Raw genomic sequence first — 22,180 nt, forward strand, 5'->3', positions numbered from 1 at the left:
AATCTGTATTTGAACAGGATTTATTTTAAGTCTGATACATGACAAAATGACTTAGTTGCTGTTGGTAAGATCCCAGGTTGGACTTTGAAGGTTAGAAAAGGTGTGCAGGAATCGGAATTGAATATAACTGATATGGAAACACCCACAAAACCTAAATGCAAGACTGTAGCCCCTTTCAGACTGCCATTTCAAGCCACGATATTTACACCTCTGTGACGTTTCGCCTGCAGTCTGAACATGCCAGAGGCGTGATGGGGGGACCAAGTGATCCTGCCTCTGTACCCATTTCAGAGGTAGTAACAGAGGCGTTAAATTGGGGAGACTGTTCGAGGCGGGATTAATGTGAACTAGTGGAGCTGGCAAGATGGAAAATACATGACGTACATTATTTGTGCAACCAACACTCGGGTAATAAGAGTGAACTTGAGTCTGACAGTAATCAAATCAGGTTAAGTAAAATGCAGAACAACTTTGCTGAGTATGTAGAATCTCTACAGAGAGAAACAGCACAACGGGCAGTTCTTCCACCATTATTGTTTTGAATGCACTCGTCACTTGCAATTTGAATGAACGCCAATATTACTCTGTTGTGGAATCAGTATTTTACAGCACTTTTTTGGAAGTGGTCTGAAAAGGCCTTATGATTCTTATTTTCTAACTTGAAACTTTATATATTTAGGGTTTAAATTCACCTGATTTTATTTTGTTCAGGAAACTTTCTCTGAACTTTAACTTGTTATTCATGCAGACGACTGTGTGTTGTTTGTGTATAAAGGTTTAAATCACTGGAAGCGGTCTGCTTTTTTTGTCCAATCGACACTCATGACGTGACCTGAATAAACTTCCTCTGTGACTTTTCTTTACCTTCCATTTTACATCTAGAATAGACATCTATGAGACTGCCCGTTGAGTCGTACTGAATGGACAATTTGTTCTGGAACTGCAGCCATTTCTCAGTGACTGGACAAACGTGTGACAGACAAGTTCACACAATAGTCGGCAAATTTGTCCAGAGAAAAAAAAACTTTTCAAAAAAGTGTGAAACGTCAAAGAGGGTGAACTATTTCTTGTGACTTTACTTAGGGAACAAATGTGGGTAAATTTGCAAGGCGGCCACCTCTGTATTTGCAGCTCTTTGTTGGTTTGAGATAACTGCAGCTTCACTCTTTCCTTCTACCTCTCTCATGCTTTCCTTTCTTTCTCCACCTCTCGGTTTTCAATTCCCAACCTAATCTGCCCCCTCCTTACCTTTCTATCTCTCCTGATTTCTCATAGCCCCCCTTTTTCTCTGTCCATTCCCCTTCCTCCCTCCCTATGTAGACAGACTGTGAAGGTGAAATCTAATCCATTTTTAATGGAGAGTAATTGTATGAAGATATGCCGTGCTGGGACTGAGAAAAAAAGAACAGAGTGAGGTGAAAAGACAAGAGAAAGAAAAAGCATGTATGTGTGTTTGGGAGGCAGAGAGTGAGATGGGAGGTGAGAAAAAGAGAGGGAAGATGAAGGCAATGAAGAGACTCGCTGGGTCATGTGAGAGCCAGTGTGGGAGAGAGCAAAGGAAAAGCAAATGAAGGAGAGAAAAAGTGTCAGGAAATGACAGGCACAGACAGAGCCACAGTACATATTTTAAGGCAAAGAAAATGGACTAAAGCTGTTTTTCATGTTTGCTAAACTGGCCATCAATATTACCTGACTGTCTGTTCTAATGTCTGGTACAGGGAGGAAATGTCCAAAAACACGAACTCAGTGCACAATAGGGCAGCAGAGGAACCAAACTGAGTGAGGTTGGATTATGGTTTTGCTCATGACTGTGCTATTATTAGGTCAACGCAGGTCGCTCTAGACCCATTCATTCAAATCAACTTTTAATATCGTGTCATGTGATTGGAATATTAACTCAGATCTTAATTACAGCAAGTGAGTCATTTATGACTGAGCTATTTTCATGTTCCTGACAATCCAAAGTGCTCTTCTGAATTGGTAACAAGCCTAGCTGTGACTATAAAATCCCAAACATTAAATGCATGTGATTAAGTTTTACTTCTTTATTTATTTCATCTTTATTAACTCTGAAAGTCTATTATCTATCGTCAACATGACACACCATTACCGAAATAACATTGCTACAATTATAAAACCGTGTTAAAACAGACAGTTAGAAAAGCAATTACACTCTTGGTTTATTTTTTAATAGAGTAAGCTATCAGTACACTACTTCCTTTAATTCTCTCTTCATGTGACTGTGCAGATAAAGGATCTTTTCAAAATGCACATCCACAAAGAATTATTCATTTCATGTCTAATGTGCAACAAAGTATCATTGACCTCATAGTAAGTTTTAAAGTGAATTTATAGAGTAAAATTACATTGGGAAATGGGAACGTCTTCCTCTAAGCAGTTTTGTTGTGTGGGTGTTTCTGGTGAGGCGGACTGTAAAGAGTACCAGAAGGTGTTTTGCTCATCGAAGGCCAAACACATAAAAGAGTTCTAAGCTTTCAGCAAAGGTCCATCCTGCAAATCAAGCCGTATTTATCTGTAAAGGCCAAATATAATGCATATACAATGTCTCGACAGCGATTCCAAAGCAAGCCCTGTAGCTGTCTAAGGAGAGTAAATAAAATAATCTATGGTGCATGAGAGGAAAATAATGTGTGAAACCTCTGGAGAGGCAACTCATTGAGAGATTCCCTCTTCACGGATGGCTGGGGGTGCAATAGAAGCTGTAGGTGGTAAAAAAGCAATTACGAAAAAAAAAGTTGTAACAATAACAGAGACATACTGGGAAGAGACCAAACAAATCTGACACAAGTCCCATGGCACTTCTTTGCAAATTAAGCTACTGGATTACTTTAAATTTTGCAAATACTGAGGAGTGCTGTATGATAATATCAGCAATTAAACTAGAAAACATTCTATTGCCTAACATTCAATTAGAAATGCTCTGCACTTGTCACGTCTGGCTCAGTTGGGTTTATTCTGGCCCGTTCTGCCTCCCTGTCCCTCCTTTTCCATTTCTCTGTATTAAGCTTAACTGAACAATGTGAACAATCTCAGATGAGTTATACTTCATTCACGGACACCCCTAAGTGCATTTGTTCCGACTAAAGATCTCTGAAGAATCATCAAAGGTGCAATGTGTAAAATATGGCAAGAATTTTACAGAAAATGTGTAATTACTCCACTACAAGTAAAAGTCCTGCGTTCAAAATTTACTTGGTAAAAGTACAAAAGTATCCGCATCAAAATGTACTTAAAGTATCAAAAGTAAAGGAACTTGTTATGCAGAATGGACCTACTCAGATTGTTTTCTATATTCTAAATATATTATTAGATTATTTGCATTGATGCATTTATGTTAGCAGTGTTGTAAAGATAGGGCTCATTATAACTGCTTAATATACTTAAAAATGTACCATCACTTTAAATTTATCATATTAAATGTTTGCCAGAAAAATAACTACAGCTGCCGGCTAAATGTAGTGGAGTAAAAAGTACAATATTTGGCTCCAAAATGTAGTGGAATAGAAGTATAAAGTCACATCAAATGGAAATATTCAAGTAAAGTACACATACTTCAAAATTGTACTTAAGTACGGTAATTGAGTAAATGTACTTAGTTATATTCGACCACTGCATGTGAAGATTATAAGACAGCAGTGTTGCTTTGATCGGCTCTCAGAGTTTCATCGAATTTCGTCAAATTTTGCATATTCCTGTCTTGCGGTTAATAGATAGTTTTCTTTTTTGATACTGTAAAATTAGATTGTATTGAAGCAGCAGTTGAACAGCTGAAAAAATGTCGACTGGTTCACCATATTGTAACCACTTAGCATTAGTGTTATGAGATGAGGCATGATTGGAAGTTTCGAAAGCTTGCTATACATTTTTAAAGACATGCAAGGTTAATTATGTATGTCTTAATGTTTTGTGTGGTCAGGCATTACACACTGCACCTTTCAGAACTGCTCCCAAATATAAAGTATATAAGTAATTTCCTAAAAAAAAAAGCTGAGTACTGTAGGTAAACAGTTATTACAGTAGTAAAAAAAGTGCATTTTTTGGGGACTATTTTTAGTGCCGAAATTAATACGCATTTGGTGCATAAGCAAGTATTTGCGGCAGCAAGACAGATGAGGGTTTAGTCAAAATAAACTACATTGCTCATGCTCGTTATGGAGGAACATGTCATCCAGTGTGGCGCATTTATGTGAATAGATACTTTTTCATAGCATCCATTCAATGTTGTTTTTTTTCACAGGATCTGCTGATAAGGAAATTAAGGCATATCTCCAGACTTTAAATACACAGAGGAAAAGAAAAAAAAGAGCTGGAACACAGACGGGGAAAAGACAGCATATGACGTAGAAAAGATGGTGAGCGCGAGAGGAGGGAGAAGGGTGGGTGGGTTTGGTGAAAGGAGCAGAAACGTATAAGAATGAGCAGTGCCAGCATCAAAACACACACATACACAGCTGCACAAAGCTAAATATAGTCCTGCTGGAGAAAGACACGGAGAGGAGTGGAGGAAGAATCTGGGGAGGAAACAGGAGGAAGGAGAGGGGAGCGGTCGGTATAGGGTTAAAAGATGACATCATCCCCTCCTGCTTCTCTCTCATCTTTCCATCACTAGGGTACCTCCCTTCTTTTCCTCTCTCTCTCCCTTCCCTCCCTCCATCTCCATCTTTCCCTTCGTCTGCTCCACCCATCACTCTCTCCGAGCTTTTATTTTTTTTCTCTCCAATGAGCGAGTACAGCTCTAGTCTTTAAATAACAGTTATTCTGTTTGGGGCTGCGTGTGTGTGTGTGTGTGTGTGTGTGTGTGTGTGTGTGTGTGTGTGTGTGTGTGTGTGTGTGTGACAGAGAGAGAGACAGAAAGAGAGGAGGACAGCTTCTGTTTTAGCCACCATCCAAGCCGCCTCTGCACCTCTGTCATTAAGCACACACACTCATGCTCAATGCACGGATACAGTGACGCAGAGAGGAAGAGAGGATGGGGAGGGAGGGGGAGAAAGAGATAGAAGGGGATAGAGGCAGATAAAGAAGGAGAGCAAGAGAGAGACACATGTATAAATAGTAGAAGGCAGCTTCAGCAGCTATCAGAAGTGAGACACCATGCAGTGTAGTAGTATAAATATCACCTTAAGGGGTTTAAGTGACGCTTTAAGTCCATCTCTAAGTAATCTAATCCTCCTTATAATGAATCTACTGCATCACAAACTGGCTAAGAAACATCTATGACACATTATCTTGCATTCTCTATCAAATAAGGTGGGATGTTATCATGAGCAATTGGCTGCATCGCCCCTCTTGTCACCACTCTTGAGATTTTCAAGAAGAGTAAACAGCAATTTATCTTGCGAGAAAGAACAGCACGAACCATTCCGCTGCTTTAAATTAGAGCAGGAAATACTTGGAAGTCGTCACTTGGAATAGGTAATGAGACCGGCTGGGCATTAGCATACAACATGTAAACAGAGTTGTACATACAGTCTGTTAATGGTAATCAAGCCGGACCTGCTGACAGAAATTTGACATGTTTGTGTTCTCTGCTGAGTTTTATTCCTCTCCGTTAGCCTGTCTGTCTGTCAGCGGGAGAGCTCACCAACCTATGAACAGATTTTCATTGCATTTGGTGGACAGATCGGTCTCAGACCAGGGAGCAAATTATTCAAATTTTATTTGGATGTAGAATTTTCACTCCTGACATAACAAAAAATAGAGACTGGTTTCCAAATTCTACACTGTTTTCAGTGTCAAAAAATCAATCTCATCAACAGTAAAATGGCAATGCTGATGTTTTATATGCTACTTTTTTTCAATATCTTTTCTTTCCACACTCCACAGGGCATTATCACATGGCTCTGCCGTCCCCTGTACCTGCAGAGCGTTTTAGCCTCTTTCAGCTCATTGTTTTGGTTTTAGGGCTCACAACTTTACTGTTTTGGTTCAGTCTCAGCACACTCTGTAACCTCTTCTCCAACTCCAAATGCTATAAAAAATAATCTTACACTGCCTGCTCAGTACCAAACAGCAGAAATTTAGCAGCTACCAGTTAAGGCTAATACATACTCCACAAAAACAGAGAAATTTGTAATCTCTCTCCAGGAGGGAAAGAATAGATTGACATCATTCTTTTCTTGACACGTCATCTGGGCAGAGCTTTTTTCTTGTGTGGTGTCCGACAATGATTGTGTGATGGTCAGAAATTTAAATTTGAAGTGTGCTGTAGTGAGAGGGCCCTATGAGTTTCTCGTCAAGTATGTAATGTCCTGGCCAGAACTAACAAATGTCTCTGTTCTTGCGGAGTATATATTAGCCTTAATCTATCAGTGCTACTACAGAACTTGTTCTTGAAGTCTTTCATTCTGCTTTTTTCCTGTTCTTTTTAATATCATGGCTAAACCATCTTTTAATATGTAGTATAAAGTATTTGTATTAGAAGCAACATATTTTTAGTGAATTGGCCTAAACTCTGTACTTCTTTTCAGCTAAATGGACCATTTTCTCATCTTTTAGCTCCTTATTTTGGCGATATGAATCAGCATCTTGTTTTTCTTCAATTAGTGTTTCATGGTTAGCGCTAACTGGCTATCACTAAAAGCTGTGAACATAGTGAAGCATTTAGCTGCTCAACATATTCTCATGAAAGGATTCATTAGATTTACGGCAAAAACATTTGCAGCGTGATTCGTGTGATATCCTGCAAAATCTGACACGTGCTGTTTTCAACACGGTGCTGCTGTAGCCCGCGTCACAACCCGTTTAATGCTCTGAAAAGGTTTTACAGCACCATCCTATCCAAAGGTTAAGAGAAAAGAACAAGGTTACAATAAAAACTGTTGGTGCAGGACACAGGCACCGGCTTTGACTTACTCCCTTTCAACGGTATCTCAGTCCACGTTAGCAAATCCAAGTTGTTATATCATAGAAAGGAAGTACATTTAAATGTACTAATAAAAACCGTGGGATGTGGTTGAAAGACGGAAAATATGGACCTTGAGCAATAGAAACTGCTGTTTTTTTCCGTCAAAGATGGGGACTTTGAATAATGAGTGTTACAGGACTTTTTACAAGGTCAAAATCAGCTTCACCGAAAATTACCAGAATGATGAGTCATTGGATGCAGTATTGATGGAAGGGTTTAAATTTTTAACAAATTGACAAAATTCTTACTATATTTTAGGCTACTGATTCATCACTGATTAACAGTGAAAGTAACAGCTACTGTATCTGGAGACCCTTGCTTTTAAAATGGCATTGTACTGTAACGGCCATGGATTTAAAAGGAAGTCTTTATGTGCTGTATTCAAGGGATGTACAGACAGAAAAGTCCCATTCTCTCTTTAACAAAGGCAGTGAGAGGAGGCTAAGTCATGGCAGAAGATTAAGTGGCGCGCTAAGCCCATCTTTAAATAATCCAATGATACTAATAATACACATTTCCACCACACAGTATAATGAACCAAGACTAACTGGGTGTTACAGGCTGTGCTTCATATCTGTGTGCAGTGTTGTCTGTAATTTGTTTGTCGCTTACTCCCCCTGTAATTACCTGATTCACTATCAATAAATACATTTCAGTTAGTATCAATAAAAGCAGACTTTTGCTAAAGGTTTCTTTAATCCAAAAGTGCCAAATTCATTTTGACCGCAGAGTGACTTTCAGGAAATTTAGATACTGAAATTCTCCTCTTGAGGCAATATTTGCTGTTCGAAATGTAAACACAAATCGGAGACAGTTAGTAAACAAATATGGGAGATGGTTATCCCAGCAGTAGACATCCTCAACATTTGATTAGCAGCATTGTAACTCTCACTTGTTGAATAATAATGTGTTGGTTTGCAGCGCAGCATCTCCATCAGGCGTGGTGCTTTCCACACTGCTGCAGTGTAAAAAGAAATCTCACATTTTCTCTTCCTTGATTGAGCCTGAGCCTGTTTTTTAAAAAGCTGGCTGCGATTCATAGTAAATCTTCTTTAATAATTTCCTTCAATACAGTGTGGTTATTCAATCAGAGTGATTATTTGCCCGAGTGTTCCTTTAATAATCAACTCTTTCTTCGGTGACACAGCAGCAGTTGTGGTTATTGCATCGTTAGCCGTTTCATTACATCCTGCCCCCTGCAATATCCTCTGCCTTTATTTTTATTTTTTATCTCGCCGTCTCTCCTCCTCCCACTGTTCCTCCTCCACCTGTCAACTTAATGTTCAGTCATTTCCTCTTTCCTCATCCACTCCATTTCTTTCATCACCCCCCTCCCCCCTCACTTTCCCCCTCACTCTCCCTCTTAATTGATCTGAGACCGTCATAGAGCAAAAACTACTCCATGAGCTTCTGCAACCCAATACCAGGCACATCCAGCTGGCCTCTCCCTTACACACACACACACACACACACAGTCATTGGATCTCCCACATACAATCTGTGTGAGAAGGTGACTGTTTTACAGTAAACAGCACATTTAAAACAGAGCCTGCCGTACAGTCATTATCATAATGTAGACAAACACACATGCTGGACAAACAAAATGGTAAACACACGCAAACATTTCCTCACATGCAGCTTGACATGTGATGTGTTACATGTTGTATTGGCAATATGTCATTTTGGAAAAGTCGTGGTCTGAGGAAACAGATACAGAAACTGAGGAACAGAAATTACATCTAAGCAGGGAAACACAACTGAAAGGCGCTGGGATATTTATCAGAAGCAGCTACGTGGGGCAATTTGTACCAACTGAATCACTTTATCTGCAGATTATCTCTGTTGCAACATGCTGTACGCTAGACTACAATATTATGAATATTATGACATGTTGCTCAAAGTGCCTTCACTTTGCAAGTTTTAGTTTTACAGCCAGCAACTTTTAAAAGATAAAAAATTATTATACGCATTTTTTTTCTTTTTTACAAATAAAAAGCATTTTTCATCTAGTATTGCAAATTAAATATGGTGGCTAATGTATGGAAATGTTTGCAAACTTAAGTACTGTAAGTATTGCCTCGTGATGGACATTGCTGGATAATTTTTCATGACTTTATGGCTCTCCTCTTTATTGTAACACTTTATTTTAGCCTCTATCACATCACTAGGGTCCTGTGTTCTTAGTTTGTTCTTACGGCCCTAAGTTTTTAGTATGTTCCAAGGGTCCTATATTCTAAATATGTTCCCAGGGTCCTAAGCTCTTCGTATGTTCTTAGGTTCCTGTGTTCTTAGTATGTTCCAAGGGTCCTAAGTTATTAGTATGTTCCTAGGGTCCTGTGTTCTTAGTATGTTCCTAGGGTCCTGTGTTCTTAGTATGTTCTCAGGGTCCTAAGTTTTAGTATGTTCCAAGGGTCCTATATTCTTAGTATGTTCTCAGGGTCCTAAGTTCTTAGTATGTTCGTAGGGTCCTATATTCTTAGTATGTTCCAAGGGTCCTAAGTTATTAGTATGTTCCTAGGGTCCTGTGTTCTCAGTATGTTCTCAGGGTCTTACGTTTTTAGTATGTTCCAAGGGTCCTATATTCTTAGTATGTTCTCAGGGTCCTAAGTTCTTAGTAAATTTTTAGGGTCCTATATTTTGAGTATGTTCCTAGGGTCCTATATTCTAAGTATGTTCTCAGGGTCCTAAGTTCTTAGTATGTTCCTATGGTCCTATATTTTGAGTATGTTCTTAGGATCCTGTGTTCTTAGTATGTTCCAAGGGTCCTATATTTTTAGTACGTCCCTAGGGTCCTTTGTTCTTAGTATGTTCTTAGGGTCCTATATTCTTAGTATGTTCCAAGGGTCCTAAGTTATTAGTATGTTCCTAGGGTCCTTTGTTGTTAGTATGTTCTTAGGGTCCTATATTCTTAGTATATTCCAAGGGTCCTAAATTCTTAGTATGTTCCTAAGGTCATGTGTTCTTAGTATGTTCTCAGGGTTCTAAGTTCTTAATATGTCCCAAGGGTCCTATATTTATAGTGTGTTCTTAGAGTCCTAAGTTCTTAGTATGTTCCTAGGGTTCTGTGTTCTAAGTATGTTCTCATGGTCCTAAGTTCTTAGTATGTTCTCAGGGTCCTAAGTTCTTAGTATGTTCCAAGAGTCTTAAGTTCTTAGTATTTCCAAGGGTCCTAAGTTCTTAGTATGTTATCAGGGTCCTAAGTTCTGAGTATGTTCCAAGGGTCCTATATTTTTATTATGTTCCCAGGGTCCTGTGTTCTTACCTTATAAAGTTCTAAACCTTACCAATGTCAAATTAAGCAAATACAGAGCACAGGAACATATGACCGTAGGAGAGCACATATGTAGAACTGGAGGTCATAGGACCCTTTGAAATAAGGAACTACCTAGCTTGTTAACTGTCGGTTGCTTGCTGAGAAATTGTACGTGAGCAAAGTCAGTTGTTAATAAGGACAATAAATGTAAACAGTTTATACAAGAGGCATATTTGTACGAGCTTCTGTCTCATAATTAAGTGAAAATGTAACAGGATTCATTTTAAAATTCAAATAAATTGTCTTCTTCCGTTAAATAACAGTTTAGAGAGAATGTGTGAAGTTGTCAGACATCAGTGCAACCGTGTTGTTTTTTCACTTCAAACCAAAGCTTTTACATTAAAAAAAGTATTTTTGAAAATCTTAAAGGCTGGTAAAATGAAACTCTTCCCTGTTTTATTTCATGAGATGTTCTTGAAGATTTCATAACGGGGATGTCTGACGGCATGTTTTTCCTCCTAATCCCCTCATTGTTAGCTGTGAAAACGGCCCATTTTTGAGTCGATTATGAAAGGCAAGCGGCAGTGTATTTTTGTTCTTTCACAGACAGCAGTGGGAGCATTTTAGATGCATTTCCTATCATTTCATAGAAACAGAAGGCTTGCGAAAGCACACTTTGACCTGTAAAACAGCATCCAGTGGGCTGATAGCATCATCAGACAAATGTTTGGATGCACAGAGATTGACTGCCTGCTGTTCTGCAATAGGGATCATTGTGTCTGAGTTGAGCACGTACACTGATGTTTCACATGACTACTCTACCTAAAATGTCAACATTTAATTCTTCCTGTTATCTCACTCCGGTTCAACTCGCCATCTGTGCAACAAAGGCTCACTCAATTACATTGTCTGTAGTGCTCGTCTCATATCTACGGGGTGTTTCGTGGCATTTAGAGATGCTTTAATGCTAACGCCAACCAGCAGGATGGATTTTGTGCAGGTGCGGGAGATTTAACATTCTGTAAGCTCAACACAACATCCTTTAGGGCCTCACATAGTTATTTGAAGCCACTCAGCAACTATTTGAAAAGCTACTTCTGCTGGCAGCCAACGTCAAGGACAGAAACCATCATGCATGGCGGTTTTGTTATATGGATATTTCTTTTGCATGGTTAAGACAGCAATTAGAAATGGTGGTGTAAGTTTGCATGCTGAAGCGTGTTTGCATAAACCCTCTATATATCAATTACTTGATGTGAGTGCTTTTCTATGAATGTTTTTTTTTCTGTTTTGCTGTTTTGAGGATTCAGCGGCACCCAAATGAGCATACTGGAGCTGAGCATGTTGATTCATTTTCAAAACAGCAATTAAGGCCTGCTGCTCTCCTGCTTTCACATTGGTGTGGGAGATAATAATAAACAACTAGGTATCAATTTTTGATGAGATGGAATCCAACGCCAAAGTTGACTGTGAGAAACAGCTGTGTTAAAAAAAAAATTGGACTATTTAATGTTTTTTGGGTTCTTCTGCTGCCGTTTTCCAGATCAGATGATGCGGCTGACGCAATGTTGTTTCTCTTTTAACTAGGACGACTAAACTAGTGGCTCATGTGACACACAGATTCAGGAATAGTTTTAATATGATCATCATGTGACTTCCAAATGCATATACATGTTCGCTGATGTCCTTCTTTAATTTAGAAATTAGGCCGATTGTGTTTTTTAATAAAACAGGCATGAGCCTTCAAACATATTGCACATTGAGTAATGTCAGCTATACACTTTTATCACATTTACCAACGTCACAAAGTCAATGTGAGCTTAGTAAAACTGTTCAGGAGAGGAGGCTGGCAGAATGTGCCGCTGGGCCAAAAGGAGCAGAAAGTCTGTTTTGTATGTTTTCTCTCTGAGCTCCTGCTGAGGTAGCTTCTGGCAGCAACACTGTTCCCCGAGATCTCAAGATAGACCAGAAAGTGTCCCATGATCACCCTGCATACATTCATACTTTACACAATAACACACTCAGACTTTAACAAATACTTGGTGCCTCTGGAAGATTTTATCCTCACTCGGCTCAGAATAGAATCTCTGACCTACTGCAACCACAAATGTCAAACCTGTTCCTAACCTACATCCCTTATCATGGTAATTTGCTATACAAATCACATTTCTACTACATTTCTATTATATTATATTTCTTTTATAGAGCTACCTGCAGTGATTTTTTTCTAGTTTTATTTTTACTATTTCTATACACAGTGTTGATGCTCCTACTGTGAAGTTTCTACATTAAATCAGGATATTTCTGCTGGTGGGGATATGTTTCCGTCCTTGCTGATGACATGTTTTATTCCTCAAGTGTATTTTTTTTTTTAACAGTCACACCGTGAGCGTATTTTCACCTGGATGACTCATACTTACTGTAAGTCAAATCAAAATGCAGGCCTAGTGGTCTGGCAAAGCAGATCGCATTCTGATTGCGGTGTATGCTGTGTGCAGCATATATATTTATAATGTGTATTATTATGTTTTTCATTATACAGATAATATGTATTTTTCATTTTAACACAGTGTAAGGAGTGGCCAGCAGGGGAAGAGGTCTACAACTGAACTGCTACGAGGTTTGAAACTGAGGCTATCTCAAGGTCAAAAGCAATGAATGTAGTACTGCTGCTGGTTGCAGGATCCTCCACTGTTGATGGACAGAGGAAGTTTGTTAAATTTTTTCTGTGCTGAAAAAATAAAATAAAAATGTCTTTAGTGTATAAACAAGACAAAAATCTTAAACATAAGTTTGTATATCTGCTGATCAGACGTTGGGCAGGAATGTGACCTTAGTCTGGTTAGCCTGCCAGCAACAGCACAACATCCGTGACCGGGAAGCCTGACTGGTGTCTGTAGCCCCAGGGGAGAGCATCGCAGCTGGGGAGGAGCGCTGAGCTAACAGCCTGTTCTCTGGTTAGACAGAGAGCTGCAGTGTAACTCAAGACAAGGAGGAGGACAACCAGGATGAAGCCAAGGACCAACTCGAGAATAACCTCCAATAAATCTGGTGCAAACAACATCTTATATGATCAGCTATGAGGCATGATTTATTTTACATGAGTTTGGCAATTGTATTAATGAAAGCAAGGCTGACGTCATGGCAGAATATTAGCAAGACTAGTTTTACAAAATATAACTGTTAAGTTAGTTGTTCTTGGTAGTATCTATGTTGTCTTAAAGCAATTGTCAGTCTCTTACTACTAAATTTTGTTATTTTTAAGTAAATAATTTGTCAATGCTCAACGTTAGCACGTTGTTTATTTTAAAATAGCTAAAAAGCTAGCTGATTAGCTAGCTTGCAGTTTAGCTAGCAAGATAGACAGATAGACAGATAGATAGATAGATAGATAGATAGATAGATAGATAGATAGACAGACAGAGTTTGACTGTCTGTCTTGACGGTTTACTGACTATTTAGATTAAACAATTAATGTCAATGTGTGCATTCTGTCAGAGGAGTTATGCCACAGGAAGTGTATAAACACAAATAGTCCTGCAATTCTGTCAATCTTGCACTAGCAATGCAGGCATAAATTTGCTTCAGCTTTGGTGTGAACGTAACCAGTTAGGTCTACTGGGCTAGTTTCCAGCAGCATTCACTCCCAGTGCCATCTTTACTGAAAGCTAATCTAAAGTATTTTATTATTAAATGTGATGGACAGAAATGCTTTCACCATGTCTGAAAACATTTCTTATACTCATTTGGTGGTTCTGTGTCTGTGTGAGAGCAGATATTACATATTTTAATTTGCCTAGGTCCCAGAGAAGCACTAAGTTTATCGAGCCCCGGTGCCTCGGAGTGACTTAATCATCATCTCATTTGGGGCCCTGTCTGAAAATATTCAGCAGTACTTACATTAAAGCTCCATTTAGACATTTAGAACATTTAGACAGTGGGAGGGTAGAAAAACCACTTGAAATGAAGCGACTGCTAATAGCGGTAAAGAAAGTGATCAATCTCTTGAGAATACACAACACAAATGCCAACCGAAAGACAGACAGGATTGGCTTTTACATGAAGGGTATTTTTATTAAAAGACCTTGAATGAAAACTTACCATGGATTGCATGTAAAACAAGTATATCCATTGGTATAGACATAAACTGCCCACTGCAGCACAATGCAACCACTTTGAAGTCAAGCACTGGTCCAAGAACACAGTGTACAGAAAGGGTGAAATGCCTGTGCATGTGTTTGCTGCAGGCCTGTAGCCAAACATTAATACACTGTAAAAGGGATTATAGGAACCCTGTATCCTTCAGCCTTCATCTGTGCATTAATTGGCTGCCTTGACTATCTCTGCTGCTCTTTTATTGGTTAGTTCAGTGTTCCAGTTGCATTTAGCAGAGGGATTGAACAATGAAGTGGCATGTTACTTCATTTTCATCACCATATTCCCACTCCTAACCCTTCAAATAAAGCAGCTTGCTCCATGGCACTACGCTTCATGCTATCATGCCCTTGAGCGTCAGTTTTGCATGTGACGGTGTCTTTTCAAAAATAAACTTCCACGTTCACAGGAAAAAACTTGGGTTGAGTTAAAAGTAAGTATGTTGATGATGATTGGTTAGGTTGAGGAATCAAAACTACTCAGGTTTAGGAAAAGATTGTGGTTAAGTTACATAAATACGTATTCATCCTTTTTTTCATTCATTATCCTTATTATCCTTAGCTTATGCGCACTCGGGTCGCGGGGATGAGTGCGTAATGTTACATAATTTAAACTAGAACGTAAAAGTCATTGGCAACTTTTTTTATCCCCACACAGGACACGAAAAATGCTCTCTTGGGTGAACAATCTATTTTGTGGGTTTAGGCAATAAAACTACTTGGTTAGGATTAGGAAATGATTGTGGATTTGGATAAGTAATGTAACTTGCCCAATGTAAGGTTACATATACACAAGGTAAAAGTTAACTTTTGGTTCCACACAGGACATGAACAGCGGCCTCCTGGGTGAATGTCCTTTGTTTTTGTGGGATTAGGCAACAAAACTACTTGGTTAGGGTTAGGAAAGGATTGTGGTTTGGTTTAAGGCAATAGGTTCACTCACTACTAATGACAGATCTGGAAACATGTAATCTGTGACTGCATTGTGATCAATTGAGGCTAGAAAACAGTATGTCTACCTCTTCTATGATGCATTTCTTCAACTTTTGACTGTTAAAATTGGTCCAGAACATTGAGGCTCTTGCTCTTTCTGAGACAGATTTTAAAATTGATGTTCACTTTTGGTAATTTTAAGCATTCCCTGCTGTCAATCTTTTGTAGCTGTGCTGAAAATGTTTTTCTCCAGCTAGCTGTCTATAATACAGCATCAAGCAACAAAATTGATGCATTACAAGGGAGGGTTCATCACTTGAAGCTGTTTCAAGGCTGGATACATCACATATTTTTCATTGTTGTATACCGTTTATATGTCTTTCTGTGTATAATATGTTTCATATTCAGCCAGAAACTGCAGGAATGAAGCGCTGCTCAAGGTTTAAAGTGAAAGAGATTTGTCGCTGTTAACAGGAGGAGTAGTTCAAATTAACAATGGGAATGTGATTCCCTGGAGGGCAAAACACCCACAAGTCTGTCTACACTTGGCCTACATACTGGCCATTACAGACTTCCCCACACCAGGCTTTTCTCCTGCGCCGGTGCTGCAGGATCTTACTATCAGTTCCTCCTGGGGATCCAGAAACAGTGCCGCAGCGGTGCAGCAGCCATGTGATAACTGGGACTTCTGTCTATGAAAGGCTACAGTTTGTATGCACAGAAAGATCTAAACTGAAGGTGCAGTAAGATGCAATAAAAACCCTCTATAATCCTGCTGCACACGCCCCTCGCTCACAGGCCTGAGAGGAAGTCAAAGCTGGTGAAATGAGGTGTAAAAACACATTCACACAGCCACACGCACCTTGTACCGTCTCTAGAAGCGGAAAGGTCTTCTCCTCTTAGAGGGTTAATGGGAAGAGATTGCAGGTTACATGAAAGGGAGAGTAACCTTATAAAGAGGGGTCACAGGCATATATGAGGACTTGAAATGTGCCCTTGTACAGCACACACAGGTTACACAGAAAGAGACAAAAGATATGTGACAAAGAGGTGAAGGTGAATAGAGATAGAACAGCCTTTGTGAAAGCAAATATAGAAAAGGAGAAGGAATGTGAAGGGATAGATCTTGTTTACCGTGTGGATAGAAAAGGTACAAAAATATTGATTCAGACATCTCTATTTAAACACAAAGTCTAGCAAGAAAATATCTTTTAGGGGTTAAAGCGGCTGTGCAGTAAAAGCAGAAACATAGCTACAGTAGCACATGGAAAGAGGAGCTATGATGTGAGAGCTGACTAAGTTCCACAACAACATCAAACATTAGCCATTAAAAGCTAAAGTGGGGCTGCAGAAGAAAAACCTCTGAGTTTATAAGTAAGGGTACATTTTAGATGTAAAAATTTTCATTTGTAAGAGAAAGAATGAGACAATTTTCACTCAAAATGGCATAATGTGGCTTTAAAGTTTTAATTAATCCATATTATTTATCCATTCTTTATCCATCTTTAGTCATTTTATCAGTAATGAGTAACTTTTTTTAATTGTTCTTTTTGCCCACTACTCATGCTGATGTTCACTCGGAGTGAACCTTCACAGGGATGCAACTGACGATTACCTTGATTATGGATTCATTTGCTATATGTTTTTTTACTAATAGATTCGTAATTAGAGTCCAAGGTGACATCTTAATATGGCTTGTTTTGTTGACCAACTGGCCCAGTTGATCCACGACGTCCAAAGGAAGTCGAGACTAAGTAAAGATCCAGTCCAGAGCTAATCCTAACTCCTTTTCATGACCATAATAGGGTCTTTCCAATGCTAATAGAGGTATTAAGGAGTTACGATTGACAGAAATAATCTACCTTTAAACGAAACTTCTAGCATCAAACTAATGTAACGCATCATGTAGGTAGAATCCGCCAATCAGGAAACATTCTGTACAGATGATCCTGGATCTGCAGCCAGGAATAACTTGTGAGAGCAACACAATTTGGAGGCCAACAAGGCATGAGACCAAGATTTCAAAAAAGTGGTCTTGAGATCCAGACAGCACCCAAGTACTACAGCCCTGCAACCAACCACCAAAAGCCCTAAGATATATGGGGAGAGCAGAAAGTGTGTGACATTTTTGTTAAATTGCCTTAAATTGATTGGTAAAATTGCGGCTGATTACAGCATCCTACTTCTCTGCGATTGTGAAACACCACCCAAACCTGACTGCAGGTTGAGCAGGTGAGTCCACAGGAAATGTAGAAAGCAAATGCACATCTTTGGAGCCTCATGCCTTCATTCTGAGAGCATATTGAAAGAGCTCACATCGATCAAAGCGGTCTCTGTGTAGTAACAGCAGCTCTGAGATCACAGCTATGGCAACAGCAGACCTGCAAATAGCTTTGACTGCCTTTATGAAGGATGTCAAGATCTTTACCTAGCCACAATGTGAACAAATATGTTCAGTATTCTATGTGTTTTTGTCTGAGGTTTGTCTAATGAGGCAATTAAGGCACCAGTGGTCTGTCACAGAGAATGGCCTCATAATAGGGAGCTGCGTCTCCAAATATCCCAGTAAGTGTCTAAGTGGTCCACATCAAACTCTGCCACTCTGTGCACATCAATTTGAACTTGAACACTTGGACAAACTCATCCTTGGCCACAATTTGAATCACACTTCCTTAAAAAAAACTTTCATAATCAGGTACATTACAACACAAAGTTGTAATCAAGTTGCTAATTGCTGCTAAAAATAATAAGAAAATAACAATTAAAAAATCGCCATTTCTTATTTGTTATCCAGCCCTCCTACAGTATAATTTTATGGATATATTCACTTTGATCTTCATCTGCTCCAGCAATAATCAAACCACAATAATAACTTAATATCAGAAGGTGCAGAATAGAAGACAGAAAATGTAAATGAAACTACTCTACCATGATAATGGTAAAGATAAAAACCTACTGATTTCAGTATCTCCAGTGTGAGGATTTGTGGCTTTTCTCCTCTTTTAATCATTGTAAACATCTTTTGGGCGTGTTTGGACAGTTGATCTTATAAAATGTCTAAAGATGCCTCCTTGGACTTTTGGAACCTGGGATGGACATCTTTCACTTTTCTCTGTAATTTAATTAACAAATGATCAATTATTAATGAATAATTGTAAGTTGTGGCCCCTAGTACAGAATTTTCCACCAAGAGGCCTTTAAAAGATTCCACAACCAGACCGGCTCCTGTCAGACCATAAATCAAAGCCTCTGCTATCACCTCTGTCAGTTATAAAGGACAAGGACAGAGAGGACAATATGTATCAGTGCACACCTATCAGTAGAAAATACATCAATAGACCTTCTGCACAGCGAGAAGCAAAGGGTGTCTTATGTAAAGTCATGAGGCAGCATTCATCTGAAGGTGTTTAAACAATCAAAAAGACACATAAAGTGGAAAAACTCCCCATCACTGTAATATGTTGACCCATGGGTGCTACAGTAAAGCAGTGTCTCTCACCTTTGAGCAGGGGCAGTGGGGTGAGCTCCACCTGGGAGCTCTGGTAGCGGAACTGGGACGAGCTGTGGGACCTCCTCTGCCGGGCTCTGCGCATCGACCTCCGCGGGAAGCCGTCCACCTTCTCCGCGGACGGCACCGAGAAACTGGTGGTCGGCGAGGACGGGCTGGTCGGAGGCAGCTTGGTCGTCTCCATGATGGCTGTAGATGGCGGTGGTGATGCGGGTGGTAGTGGTGGTGGTGCGTGCGTGCGTGCCTTTGCGCGTGTGAGTGCGTAAAGAGGCGCTGGAGAGGATGTATTGGTGAATGGAGGAGAGGATGGAGGGTAAGGATGGAGGAGTGGGTGGCTTTCTGAATCACAGATGGATTATCAATTGATCAGAATGAATAGACGCTCCGGGGTGGAGGAGGAAGAGGAGGAGGAGGTAGAGGGAGGGAGGAGGAGAGGGGAGGGAGAGATAAAGGGGGGAAGAAGGTGCAGAGGCGGAGGAGAGGTGAGGAGAGATATTTTCAGGATGTCCAGTCCCGTGCTGTGCGCCTCGCTGTCTCTATCAGAGCCGGACTGGAAATGGCAGCAGCAGCAGCATCAGCAGCATCCCTGATTCTTGTGTTTTTCACGCACAGATGAAAAATCGCTTGTGTATCATCCCCGTGGAGGAGTAGCCCGTGCAGCTACCAGATGATGCTCAGACAGGCGCGTCTCCTCTCTCTCTCTCTCCCTCTCTCTCACACATACACACACATACACACACGCCTCTCTGCTGCTGTATTGGCGTCACACACACACTAAGTCCTGGGCCTAAATTTGGATATTTATTCTTCTAACTGATCACACAGCTCCGGGTGTAAAGAAATCACTGTAATCAAGCACCTCCTGTTTATCCAGCTCAAAAACAAACAAACGGACCCCAGGTCAGTTTATAGCTTATTCTCCTCGATGATGCTCCTTATCAATAAAATCAGTGATCGGTCCTGGCGGTGGATGATGATATCATAAAATCATCAATCTGGGCCCACCTCGGTTGCCGCATCACTGTTGTCCTTCTCGCTCGTTTTTAACGGATCCTCTTTCGACCGCTCAAACGGCCGCACCTGCTTATTTTTATTTATTTTTTTCTCACAGAGGTGGATAGCGTTGCTCTCGTCTCGGTTTATACGACTCCACGCAACCACCGCCTCCTCCTGCCGTCCTCCAACCGTATCAGGGCGGGGAAACAAACGCTCCCTCACCGCGCCGACATGTGCAGGTCCTCCGCCAGCGGCCGATGCAACACCGAGCCCCGCTGCCGCGCTCCGTCTCTACCTCCGCGGCGAGAGAAAAAGAAAACAGGAAAATAACAGGAAGCAGCCGCTCCTCCTGCAAGTCTGGAGTGAAAAAAGACTGAAGGCCCGAGTTATACAATAGCACCCCGTCTATGTCTGTCAGACTGACGCGTTTTGCTCCTGTCCCCCTTCTCGGTTCCCGTTATCCGGTCGTCCTACAGCGCCTCAGCGAGTTGCGTCAAGAAGCACGCGGTGGAGCAGGGCTACACAGGAAATACAGCATCATGACTTTCAAAATAAAACAAGAGCTAGATAAAAATTAAACAGAAATCCACTCAAGACCGGATAACTGGGGCAAAGTTAGCCACTGGCTGTAAATATACTGCCTCGGGTTTGCCATGTGGTAACTTAAAATTAATTACAGACTAAGTAATCTGGACAATTTAAGCACAGACTAGTTGCAATTATAAAGGTTTTAATGTTCAATTTAATTCTCATAGCTCATACTTTGCCACAGTTTAGACCATATTTTCTTCAAAAGAAACCCCACTAACTTTCATAATCAGCTACACTACAACACAAAGTTGTAATTGAGTCAGCCCAAAAGAGCACATTTCTCTGCACTGGCTCCAATTGCAGTCCCATCAAATTTTAAACCCTCTCTCTGCCTACAAAACAGTTGATGATTGTTGCTAAAAAAAAAATAATAATAAACAAGAACTGGAAGATAAATTTGCCATTTCTTACTCATCTCTTATCCAGCCCCCCTGCGATATGATTTTCTACTTTAATCTTCATCAGCTTCAGAAATAACCAGACCACAATATCAAGTTAATATGACATGGGTGCAGAGTAGAACTGAAATTATTCAATGAATCAATTAATGAAAAGACAGAACATTTACATGAAACTATTATGATAATTGATTCACAGAACAGAGTATTTGCTGATTTGAGAATCTCCAGCAAGTGTTTAAGCCTGAATCACAGACAAGGCGAGGCAGTAATGGATTACATGTAATTAGAAGTATATAATGAAATTACAAAAATAAGAAACTAATCAGCCCAGATTACATTTTATAGATTATAGTTATATGATTAATGATTACTTGTTGTGTCTTTAAAATATGGAGTCAAGATGGAACAAAAATAGTACACCGGTAGTTTGAGTCAGTACTGTTTCTGTAAAGGTAATAGGATTTAAATCAACTGTAAATACTTTGAGCCATCCCAGATATCATCTTGCCCATTTAAAGGCTAAATGTAGGCAAACAACAGTAAGTAAGCACTGTTAGCTTAAAGTATCCCCGGATATGGTGCTAAACTAGGGTCTGCAGTTTTACTGGGATCACAGGGTTTCTTATGAACTAAAGGAAAAACACACATCTTTGAAGTGAGGTGCTGGCTTGTAGGTATCGACATCAAAGACAGGAGGTGGAAATTCTCACACTCAGAATTCTAATGTTATCTTTTTATTTAAAATACCAGCGGTCAGCATTTTAGCAGCAAAAGACGGCAAGATGTATCAAAATGCTGATTCCTAGAATTCAAATCTAAAATATTTCACTGGAGTCTCTAAAGCAGATTCTATTCAACAGCTGATCCTGTCTGTCTATATTTGAAGGAACAAGTACAGACAGAGATATATATCTTGAAGGATCTCATAATAATGGTACTGAGCAACACATCAGACTGAACTCTGAACAAATGCTCCTCTTAGTATTGAATGAACAGGGGTCAAGGTCATCTGCCAAGTGCAAAATCACAGTGGGGGTTTGTTATGTTTTCCAAATAGAATTAGCATTCTTAGTTCTTTTGCGCACATTTATTTTTATTTTAAGATTTGTGGACATATTTTAGTGGGATAGTATTATATGCACATCAGTCACAAAGCATGAGTGCAACCACTTCTCAGAAAACAATTTCAAAGCAGTTTTACGCAGTTCCTTATATTTGATCAAGGCCAGGATTTAAATAATTCTGGGCTATAGGCTACTCAAAGAAATATTTGTGTTTTGTTTGGTATTAACAAAGATCGATTTGGCTATGGTTTTCTTCACAGTCCCACCAACATTTACATCACAACACCCTGGTATCCAACTTGCTGAAGTGATAAACAAACACATGTTGATCTTCCATGCAAATAATGTTATCTTG

The 22,180-nt window shown here is 39.8% G+C and overlaps 1 protein-coding gene across 1 annotated transcript in view; it reads right to left on the bottom strand.

Moving 5' to 3' along the window:
• ppp2r5b (protein phosphatase 2, regulatory subunit B', beta) overlaps positions 1–20,241 on the bottom strand; it is a 48,377-nt gene extending 28,136 nt beyond the window's left edge. The window contains exon 1 of the mRNA XM_059355040.1: positions 18,765–20,241. Within this exon, the coding sequence (XP_059211023.1) occupies positions 18,765–18,957 (193 nt within the window). The 5' untranslated portion in view covers positions 18,958–20,241. The remainder of the gene's footprint in view (positions 1–18,764) is intronic.
• Positions 20,242–22,180: the final 1,939 nt, after the last annotated feature.

The sequence above is a fragment of the Centropristis striata genome, chromosome 17 (genome assembly GCF_030273125.1).
Source record: "Centropristis striata isolate RG_2023a ecotype Rhode Island chromosome 17, C.striata_1.0, whole genome shotgun sequence".
Classification (NCBI taxonomy): Eukaryota; Metazoa; Chordata; class Actinopteri; order Perciformes; family Serranidae; genus Centropristis; species Centropristis striata.